The sequence below is a fragment of the Oncorhynchus kisutch genome, linkage group LG10 (assembly GCF_002021735.2).
Source record: "Oncorhynchus kisutch isolate 150728-3 linkage group LG10, Okis_V2, whole genome shotgun sequence".
NCBI lineage: Eukaryota > Metazoa > Chordata > Actinopteri > Salmoniformes > Salmonidae > Oncorhynchus > Oncorhynchus kisutch.
In genome coordinates, this window is record NC_034183.2 from 37614538 (window position 1) to 37626660 (window position 12123).

The window sequence follows — 12123 nt, forward strand, 5'->3', positions numbered from 1 at the left end:
CATCGATGTGTCTGCTTGGGGGGGGATATATACGGCTGTGATTATAATCGAAGAGAATTCTCTTGGTAGATAATGCGGTCTACATTTGATTGTGAGGAATTCTAAATCAGGTGAACAGAAGGATTTGAGTTCCTGTATGTTTCTTTCATCACACCATGTCACGTTGGCCATAAGGCATACGCCCCCGCCCCTCTTCTTACCAGAAAGATGTTCGTTTCTGTCCGCGCGATGCGTGGAGAAACCCGCTGGCTGCACCGCTTCGGATTGCGTCTCTCCAGTGAGCCACGTTTCCGTGAAACAGAGAACGTTACAGTCTCTGATGTCCCTCTGGAATGCTACCCTTGCTCGGATTTCATCAACCTTGTTGTCAAGAGACTGGACATTGGCAAGAAGAATGCTAGGGAGTGGTGCACGATGTGCCCGTCCCCGGAGTCTGACCAGAAGACCGCTTCGTTTCCCTCTTTTTCTGAGTCGTTTTTTGGGTCGCTGCATGGGAACCATCCCGTGGCGCTGGTTGTAAGGCAGAACACAGGATCCGCATCGCGAAAAACATATTCTTGGTCGTACTGGTGGTGAGTTGACGCTGATCTTATATTCAGTAGTTCTTCTCGGCTGTATGTGATGAAACCTAAGATGACCTGGGGTACTAGTGTAAGAAATAACACGTAAAAAAACAAAAAACTGCATAGTTTCCTAGGAACGCGAAGCGAGGCGGCCATCTCTGTCGGCGCCGGAATACTCATAAATATGCTGCAGTATTCAAATACCTAGCAGCCAACTTGCTTGAACTAATCCCAAGTAATTAGTGAAATACTAACATGATTACAGTAGAATTGACTTCATTACAGTATATTAGGATCATTTCACAGTATTGTAGCATGACACTGTGCTGCATTTGAAAGTAACTTACAGAAAGATGGTGCAAAGATACATCCAAAAGAAATCCTATTACAATTACATTATAGTTTGAAGACCAATGTATTCTAAACTACAACAACATTCCTAGTAACGGTTACAGAAACATTGTCCTTGCTATAACTGTTAATATATACAGTGCCTTGCGAAAGGATTTGGCCCCCTTGAACTTTGCGACCTTTTGCCACATTTCAGGCTTCAAACATAAAGATATAAAACTGTATTTTTTTGTGAAGAATCAACAACAAGTGAGACACAATCATGAAGTGGAACGACATTTATTGGATATTTCAAACTGTTTTAACAAATCAAAAACTGAAAAATTGGGCGTGCAAAATTATTCAGCCCCTTTACTTTCAGTGCAGCAAACTCTCTCCAGAAGTTCAGTGAGGATCTCTGAATGATCCAATGTTGACCTAAATGACTAATGATGATAAATACAATCCACCTGTGTGTAATCAAGTCTCCGTATAAATGCACCTGCACTGTGATAGTCTCAGAGGTCCGTTAAAAGCGCAGAGAGCATCATGAAGAACAAGGAACACACCAGGCAGGTCCGAGATACTGTTGTGAAGATGTTTAAAGCCGGATTTGGATACAAAAAGATTTACCAAGCTTTAAACATCCCAAAGAGCACTGTGCAAGCGATAATATTGAAATGGAAGGACCACTGCAAATCTACCAAGACCTGGCCGTCCCTCTAAACTTTCAGCTCATACAAGGAGAAGACTGATCAGAGATGCAGCCAAGAGGCCCATGATCACTCTGGATGAACTGCAGAGATCTACAGCTGAGGTGGGAGACTCTGTCCATAGGACAACAATCAGTCTTATATTGCACAAATCTGGACTTTATGGAAGAGTGGCAAGAAGAAAACCATTTCTTAAAGATATCCATAAAAAGTGTTGTTTAAAGTTTGCCACAAGCCACCTGGGAGACACACCAAACATGTGGAAGAAGGTGCTCTGGTCAGATGAAACCAAAATTGAACTTTTTGGCAACAATGCAAAACGTTATGTTTGGCGTAAAAGCAACACAGCTCATCACCGTGAACACACCATCCCCACTGTCAAACATGGTGGTGGCAGCATCATGGTTTGGGCCTGCTTTTCTTCAGCAGGGACAGGGAAGATGGTTAAAATTGATGGGAAGATGGATGGAGCCAAATACAGGACCATTCTGGAAGAAAACCTGATGGAGTCTGCAAAAGACCTGAGACTGGGACGGAGATTTGTCTTCCAACAAGACAATGATCCAAAACATAAAGCAAAATCTACAATGGAATGGTTCAAAAATAAACATATCCAGGTGTTAGAATGGCCAAGTCAAAGTCCAGACCTGAATCCAATCGAGAATCTGTGGAAAGAACTGAAAACTGCTGTTCACAAATGCTCTCCATCCAACCTCACTGAGCTCGAGCTGTTTTGCAAGGAGGAATGGGAAAAAATGTCAGTCTCTCGATGTGCAAAACTGATAGAGACATACCCCAAGCGACTTACAGCTGTAATCGCAGCAAAAGGTGGCGCTACAAAGTATTAACTTAAGGGGGCTGAATAATTTAGCACGCCCAATTTTTCCGTTTTTGATTTGTTAAAAAAGTTTGAAATATCCAATAAATGTCGTTCCACTTCATGATTGTGTCCCACTTGTTGTTGATTCTTCACAAAAAAATACAGTTTTATATCTTTATGTTTGAAGCCTGAAATGTGGCAAAAGGTCGCAAAGTTCAAGGGGGCCGAATACTTTCGCAAGGCACTGTATATATGATTAATTATTTGATTATATTTTTTATCAACCTTAGATGAATGCAGTGACTAAGTCAATCTGGACAAGAGCATCTGGTTATGATAAATGAATGTTACGTTTAAAAAAAATGTTAAAAATAAGCTTTTGCAAAGCACACTGTTGGGTATTATTCTAATGAGCTCCGCACTCAAACAATTTGTATTTTCATCACATTTGGCGTTGGAGGTCATTAAATGATACCCGGCAGTGTGCTTTGGCATTTACGTTTTGTTCATTTATCATGCACTATTATCCAGAGTGACTTACAGTCAGTGTATTAAACTAAGGTAATCAATAATATACCACAGTCATAGCAAGTAAAAATATTGTGCTACACTTACTGAAAATGCTGTAGTTAAGTGGACTACTTGCAAGTCTATATTTGTATTAGAAAATACATGTATTCTAATTCAACTGTTTTAACTGGTCATATGCAGTCAAAATTATGTTTTTCATGAAATTGGATGAAACCAGATGAAAGTATGATGACCGAAGTATGACAAATGACTTTTGCTTCCACATTGATAAAGTATTATCATGAAGTTACTAGTCCTCTTCCCAATGTCAAACACTTAGATTTATTATTAAGGGATAAGGGGACATCTCCTTAACTCTCCTTTGAATACACCAATAGTAAAATAGTATTCTCTTACCTAGTTTAAATAAGTAACGTCTTGTAACCAACATCGGAGAAGGCATGTTGCAGAGGGACGTGGTTTATATAGCTCGATAGCTACTCTATTGATGGCAAAATTTGACTGTAGGGTTATCAACTGTAACGCAGAAATGGAATGAAAATCACAGAAAATATATATTGTGGTGGCAGCTGCAGAGAAGTACTTGGGTGTACAAGATTTTGTTGCATAAGAGCTACAAAGTGTATTGAACGATAGTGTCCCATCCTCCCAGACGGCTGGCCTAGTGTAGGGTCAGATAGGGCCAAAGTGGTGGAATAGTGGTGAGGTTTTAATGAGTGCAGGGTTAGTTGCTAGGGCAACTCTCTCCCCTTTTCCCCCCATCCTTTTTTCCTTCCCCTTTATGCGTCACAAAATTGAATGAATTTACTGAATTTACCCAGAACAGTAGGCGGACACAGCCCACACAGAAGGTGGCAGCATACACCTCTAACGTATGCTTGCGGCGAACCATAATGCCATAGAAGAAGAGGGAAAAAACTGTTTTGTTTACGGTAACTTACTGGCAGTTACTGTAAAATAATAATAATGATTATTATGCGTTAACGCAGACACATTTAAACATTTATTTTTTAATATCTGTTTTTTGCATGTACATTGACTGAATGATTGATCTTATACTACACAAAAATAAATAACATACATTTTCTAAACTAATCCAATCATTTAGTTAGATTTTTGCACCTGTTACTGAAATGCTTGTTCCAGTCTAAGTGGCTTAGGTAGTATCCTCAGACTGTTTCCAACTCTGACAGTCATTATGAATGCAGGTTGCAGGTGAAGAAAAATGTCAACAGTTGGATATTCTAACTCTCGCTGGATAACTTGCAGGTGGGGTTGTAAAATTCTGGTAAATTTCCCTGGTTTTACAGAATTTGTGGTTGGTTCAGGAAATCCTTCAACTGGTCCAGTGTGGCTCAGTTGGTAGAGCATGGCACTTGAAATGCCTGGGTTGTGAGTTTTTTCCTATGGGGGAACAATATGTGAAAATATACACTACTGTTCAAAAGTTTGGGGTCACTTAGAAATGTCCTTGTTTTTAGAAGAAAAGCATTTTTTTGTCCATTAAAATAACGTAAAATTGATCAGAAATACAGTGTAGACATTGTTAATGATTATTGTTGCTGGAAATGGCTGCTTTTTAATGGAATATCTACATAGGCGTACAGAGTGTCACGACTTCCGCCGGAGTCGGTCCCTCTCCTTGTTCGAGCGGCGTTCGGCGGTCAACGTCACATGCTTTCTAGCCATCGCCGATCCACTTTTCATTTTCCATTTGTTTTGTTTTTGTTTTCTACACACCTGGTTTCAATTCCCACATTACATACATGTTCATTATTTAACCCTCTGGTTTCCTCCATGTTTGTGTGTGTGTTTGTTTTATTGTTCAGGCTGTTTCTGACTGCTGGTATTTTGTTGCCGGGTTTTGTTATTACGCCCGTTTATTTCATGGTACCGGTATTTTCCCGCACCGTAGTATTGTGTTTATATTGGTGTATCTTGTATTACATACCTTGTCCACGCATCTCAGCTCTCCTGCGCCTGACTCCTTTCACCAGTTGCCCACAGCCTTGACACAGAGGCCCATTATCAGCAATCATCATTCCTGTGTTCCAGTGGCACATTGTGTTAGCTAATCTAAGTTTATCATTTAAAAGGCTAATTGATCATTAGAAAACCATTTTGCAATTAGAAGGCCAGCATCCCAGCATCAATAGAGTGCATGTATTTTCGCGTGACCCGAATGTTTTAGCCCGCCAAAGGACGGGGGCGTGCGAGATTCTCACAAAGAACGCATCATTTGAAAGCAGACATCGCGCTGAACACATAGAAACTGTTCCTGGATCCGTAGCTGGTTGGGAAGGGTGGGGGCGATGACGTCAAAGTTGTCCCAACTTTTCTGTTGCCAAGAGGGTGTTTGGAAGAAAGGCTGCCCTGGGAGTTCTGCTTTACATACAGACATAATTTAAACGGTTTTAGAAACTTTAGAGTGTTTTCTATTCAATAATAATTATTATATGCATATATTAGCAATTTTTGGAAAAAATATATTCAGTTTACTATGGGCACGCACTTCCTCCAAAGGGGGCAGTATTCAGCCCTAGGCTTAACTGGTTTGAAGCTGCCAGTTGAGGACTTGTGAGGTGTCTGTTTCTCAAACTAGACACTTTAATGTACTTGCTTGTGCACTGGGGCCTCCCACTCTTCTTTCTATTCTGGTTAGAGACAGTTTGTGCTGTCTTGTGAAGGGAGTAGTATAAAGCGTTGTATGAGATCTTCAGTTTCTTGGCAATTTCTCTCATTGAATAGCCTTAATTCATCAGAACAAGAATAGACTGATGAGTTTCAGAAGAAAGTGCTTTGTTTCTGAACATTGTGAGCCAGAAACAAAGAACCCAGAAGTCAGTGATGGTACTCTCATGTGGTCTACTCGTTCCGAGCGCAGGTCTAAATCTTTGGTCCTTCCGTCACACCTCTTCTGATGTGGTGATGAATGGTTTCTGGTCTAGTTCTGTGAGAGTGATATGTGTAGTGGGGGGAGGGGGAAGAGCGATGGAGAGGGAGAAGGTGGGTGGGAGTAGTGGAGGGTATGTCTATCGGGCTGGTGCTGGAGGATAGAGTGAACAAACAGGACTCAGACCCGCCTGGCTTTGGTGCACTCACCAACAGTATGTGTGTTCATTGTGAGTGACTCCATGGGGGCAGATCTCTGTACGTACCTTGTGCTGTCTATGTGGAGGCAACCATGAGCAGCCATAGATCTGCTGCTACCAGGGCTGGAAAACCAGGGGTTGGTGCTGCGTCTGGTGCTGGGACTGTGGGCCTGGAAGCAACAGGAACCGGGAACCAGGAGGAAAGACAACTTGAAGAGCAAGCAGACACACAAGGGAGCCCTAGACCCAGGGATCAGGGATGGCCCTCCACTGGGGTCCGCTTGCTCCGGGTCAAGGTGTGATGTTTGGTTTCCCCTCCATCCTCTTTTGGTGGTGGAGGGTTCCGGGTTGGTTCCGTGAGTGTGATAGTGGGAGGTAGGTGTAGGTAGAAATCGAGAGAGACAGAAACGGTGGGTGGTAGTAGAAAATGTGTTCATCGGCATTTGCTGGTGCTGGAGCCTTGGTTGTCACGTAAAAAGCAAAGCGACGCGGCAGCCAGGCTGAAGGCTAAAAACCGGGTCTGAGCTTTGTCTTGGTCTGGGCAGCTCGGGGGTCAGTGAAGATTTCGACTTCCATCTTGTCACCCTCCTCCTCAGTCGTTCATTCCACCGTTTGTTGCTGGTAGATCCTGATGTTCCCTGTCTCCCACATATATAACATTTACTTAGAAATTCACTTGATGAAAGCGACAGGACTAAAAATGAACGAATTCAGCAACATTGTCTCTGTCACTAACAAATACAGTCATGGGTAATAACTCTGCAATTCACTTGAAAAGGCAAGGCGACCTGGGAAATTATATTGGAGGTGTGGCATGGTGGGGGCAATGTTCAAGATGATACCACTCAAATTTGGACCCCTACAGGGTCGCAGTGACTCTATCGGTTTGATAAATGACAACAAAATCACTTTACGTTATGTTACGTGCAGCGGGTTTCCTTAAAGGTTTTGAGTAATGACAGCACATTGGGTTTTACAGTGCAGCCTCCACCTCCAGTCTGTTCACGTGTTCTTATAAAGTTATTGCGCAATCACGTGTGAAAACAGAGTTTTGACTGGCCACTATTGAAAAAAAGGATCCCAGCTTTCTTGGACTGCGACATGTATTGCTCAACTCTTAAAATTAAGCACATGAATCGAGACAACCAGTGTAGCCTATCTGGCAAATTAAAAACTTATCCACAGGAAGAGCTTCCTCCATTCACTATTCACTGTCTTGATGAATATGAGGTTGAATGAATATGTTGATGAATATGAGGTTGAAAAGTGGTGGAATTTCCCTTTAAAGACGTTGGCTTTACTGTAATATATCTCAAAGATATAGACCTATCTCACTATGTACACTTCTTCCACTGTCATTAATAATACTTTCATCCAGTTGAGCAAGCACACAAACTTTCTCCCGAAACTTCAGTTTCTACTGTAGTTATAGATACTGTCACTGTCTTTGGAGAACTGTCACCCTCTCCCATGGGTGTGTGGGTGTGGGTATATAAACAGAGCCCTAACCTAAACAGCATCAGTAGCAGATGGTGTCTATAATGAAGTAAACAAGTCACTTTGGTGGGACTGTTTTTCACTGCCCTACAGATGGGACATGAGGGGAGAGATGGTTGAAGACAGGGTGATAATGAGTGTGTAACTCTCTACAGTATGTGTTGAATAAGTTAATGATACAGTGTCCGTAAAGGGACAATGTTGTATGGTGTCACTTGTCGTCTCGGTAAAGATGCAGGAATATGTTTTCACATTACACAAGTTCTGTGCTTTTTCATAGATAAAAAAAATATCCCCTTCCTTCCCTCCCTCTCTCTCATACTCCCTCCCTCCCTCCCCCCTCCAGGTGGAGGCCATCCATCCAGACTGTGCCTTGGTGTCCCAACACATGAAGGCCCAGCAGAGCTGTATCCACACACGCAGACAGGAGGGTCGCAACCGTTCTGCCAGGACAGGTACTGTAAACCCAAACAGTACTATTCATTTATTGGATTAAGTTCTGTAAACATAATCGATGTGAAAACTTTGTAGTCACAAATGTTTTAGGTTCCCTTAACATGCATATTCAGTCTTGATTTTGTGAGACTATTTTTGATTCAGATGAAATTTACCAGAGGTTTTAGGTGAACAGGCCTTGTGGTAATAGATTTACAAATACGTCTTTCAAGTTTGACCTTAATTACATCTGACCTCCTAAACGATGACTGCACGTTTATGTTCAGAAAAAAACATTTCCAAAAATGGTGGCACAAATTGGAATTATCTACGTAGCAAGCTTTTATCTATTGTTGGCGTCAGTGTAAACTTTCTTAATGGTAAAATGTTTAAATCTGTTAGTGACCATTTCTTCTTTGACAAGATAATCCATTCACCTGACAGTTGTGTCATATCAAGAAGCTGATTAAACAGCATGAATATTACACAGGTGCACCTGTGCTGGGAACAATAAAAGGCCACTCTAAAGTGTTCAGTTTTGTCACATAATGCCACAGATGTCTCAAGTTTTGAGGGAGCATGCAATTAGCATGCTGACAGCAGGAATGTCCACCAGAGCTGTTGCCAGATAATTTACCGTTTTTCTCAATTGCTAAAACACAATTTCTGAAACCTTGCTCCATTTCCTGAAAACATTCAACACAAAACCTCATCTTCAAGCACTATTTACATAACCTCTGACTCCTCTTGCAAAATGAAACATTCGCCTCAAAACAGTTTTACCTGTGTTCAAAATCAAACACTGCTCTCAAATCATAAACAAAGTTATCAAAATGATATACACTCTCAAGCAGTCAGTAAGCAATACACTGAAAAATAGAAAACACATTGTTCAAAACATTACAATCCTCAGGGAGAAGTACATTTTTAATCTAAAAAAATATTCATATTTTTCCGTCATCGTCTTTTGATGAACGGAAACATGTTCTATCATAGTAGCTCAAAATTGATCCGAAATTACTACTCTGCTTTACTCTTTGCAATTTTGTTTTTTGTTCTTCCTCCTCCTTGTACCCCTATTTTTACAGTACTGTACCCTGCATCTCACAAACTTGTCCTTTGTCTCTGTGATACTGTAATTCTTGTTCTTTGTTGATATCTATTGAGCAGTCAGTACTGTTAATAAATAGAAAGCACAATGTTCAGGGCCATACAATTTGTCCATTGTACAGTATACAGTCTACAATGCACTGTACTACAGTATCCATTCTCAGACTTTCTCCTTCCCACCTTCAACAACCTGTTTGCTCTCTGAACTGGCTTATATTGGTTGTGTCGCATCATTTGAAACAGGTTAAATAAATTTTGAGTGGTTGTGTTCAATCAATGACATGTCTTCTCTATTTGTATTTGATTGTTGCCACTTGTGTTTACCAGTATGGATGACATGCATTATAGTGCACAATGTGTTTTGAGAATGAGAATGTGTGAGATCTGCAAATTGTGTTTTACCATGTGAAATTGTTTAACGTATTGACAACAGACTGCATAATTAGCTAAATGAGTCCAGGCAACTGAGAACTTTGTTCAGCCAATGGGTTTTTAGTGTTTTAGCAATTGAGAAAAACTATAATGTTAATTTCTCTACCATAAGCCATCTCCGACGTCGTTATAGAGAATTTAGCAGTACGTCCAACTGGCCTTACAACCACAGACCACATGTGGGTGAGCGGTTAGCTGATGTCAATGTTGTGAATAGAGTGCCCCATTGTGGCAGTGGGGTTATGGTGTGGGCAGGCATAAGCTACGAACACAATTGTATTTTTATCCATGGCAATTTGAATGCACAGAGATTCCTGAGGCTCATTGTGAGGTCCATTTTGTTAAAGGTATCTGTGACCAACAGGTGCATATCTGTATTCCCAGTCATGTGAAATGTTGGATGTATTTTATTTCAACTTTATTTTGACAGGGAAGACATGTTTATAAAAAGGTCTCTTTTCTTAATGCACCCTGAATAATTAAGTGATAATGCCCTCGAGGATATATTGGCACGATACAACGGGTTACCAACATATTCCAACATATTCAAATAAACACATTATTTTGATGAATTTATTCATACTATTTCATCCTTCCAACAAATATAGTCCCTACACTAATCTTTGTATATATCTATAAAAATGATGCCAGCTGATTCATGATTTCGACTGAGAAACGCTGTCTGTCTTGTCCGGACTCTGGACATGTTCATTACTATGGGACAGCTTGAGATCGAATTTTAATATTGAAACAATGTTGCAAATGTCAGAGAGACAGACAGCAAGGTTTATACAATTATCTCCTGTTGAAAACTAAATGTTAGTCTAAAAGAAATGTGACATAATGTGTAGATGCTTTTTTATAGTGGAGATCCAGTTTTTAAATTGCCTGGCTGGGCTGATGAGACAGTGAATTTCGCAGAGATGGAACAGAGTAAATAGGCATTTTAACATCATAAATTTAGCCGGGAGTAACTTGTGGAATAGACTCTGGCTGGAATGCGGTTTTAACCAATCAGGATTAGAACCTCCCGTTGTATAATACAATATATATATATATATATATATATATATATATATATATATATATATATATATATATATATATATATATATATATATGTATTACTACCTTACAAAAGTTTGGGATAACTTAGAAATGTCCTTGTTTTCCATGAAAACATACATGAAATGAGTTGCAAAATGAATAGGAAATATAGTGAAAACGTTGACATGATTATAAATAATTATGTGTAATTGAAATAATAATTGTGTCCTTCAAACTTTGCTTTCGTCAAATAATCCTCCATTTGCAGCAATTACAGCCTTGCAAGCTTTGCCATTCTAGTTTTCACCCCATGCTTTCTGAAGCACCTCCCACAAGTTGGATTGGCTTGATGGGCACTTCTTACGTACTATACGGTCAAGCTGCTCCCACAACAGCTCAATTAGGGTTGATCTGGTGACTGTGCTGGCCACTCTATTATAGACAGAATACCAGGTTACTGCTTCTTCCCTGAATAGTTAATGCATAGTTTGGAGTTGTGCTTTGGGTCATTGTCCTGTTGAAGGAGGAAATTGGCTCCAATTAAGCGCCATCCACATGGCATGGCATTGCAAAATTGAGTGATAGCCTTCCTTCTTCAAGATACATTTTACCCTGTACAAATCTCCCACTTTACCACCACCAAAGCACCCCCAGACCATCACGTTGCCTCCACCATGCTTGACAGATGGCGTCAAGCATTCCTCCAGCATCTATTTGTTTTTTCTGCGCCTCACAAATGTTCTTCTTTGTGACATGAACACCTCAAATTTAGATTCATATGTCCATAACACTTTCTCAATCTTCCTCTGTCCAGTGTCTGTGTTCTTTTGCCCATCTCAATCTTTTATTATTTTTTGGCAAGTCTGAGATATGACTTTTTCCTTGCAACTCTGCCTAGAAGGCCAGCCTCCCGGAGTCACCTCTTCACTGTTGATGTTGAGACTGGTGTTTTGCGGATACTATTTAATGAAGCTGCCATTTGAGGACTTGTGAGGCATCGGTTTCTCAAACTAGACACTCTAATGTACTTGTCCTCTTGCTCAGATGTGCACCGGGGCCTCCCACTCCTCTTTCTATTATGGTTAGAGCCAGTTTGCGCTGTTCAGTGAAGGGAGTAGTACACAGCGTTGTATGAGATCTTCAGTTTCTTGGCAATTTCTCGCATGGAATAGCCTTCATTTCTCAGAACAAGAACAGACTGACGAGTTTCAGAGGAAAGTTCTTTGTTTCTGGCCATTTTGAGTCTGTAGTTGAACCCCTAAATACTGATGCTCCAGATACTCAACTTGTCTAAAGAAGGCCAGTTTTATTGCTTCTATAATCAGCACAACAGTTTTCAGCTGTACTAACATAATTGCAAAAGGGTTGCCAATGATCAATTAGCCTTTTTAAAATGATAAACCTGGACTAGCTAGCACAACATGCCATTGGAACGCCGTTGTGATGGTTGCTGATAATGAGCCTCTGTACACCTGTAGATATTCCCTCAAAAAATCAGTTGTTTCCAGCTACAATAGTCATTTACAAAATTATCAATGTATACACTGTATTTC

General features: G+C 40.6%; 1 protein-coding gene across 1 annotated transcript in view; it reads left to right on the forward strand.

The window, feature by feature from the left end:
* Positions 1-6141: 6141 nt before the first annotated feature.
* LOC109897210 (pituitary adenylate cyclase-activating polypeptide type I receptor-like) overlaps positions 6142-12123 on the forward strand; it is a 52292-nt gene continuing 46310 nt past the window's right edge. The window contains exons 1-2 of the mRNA XM_031834967.1: positions 6142-6345; positions 7893-8001. Of these exons, the coding sequence (XP_031690827.1) occupies positions 6142-6345; positions 7893-8001 (313 nt within the window). The remainder of the gene's footprint in view (positions 6346-7892; positions 8002-12123) is intronic.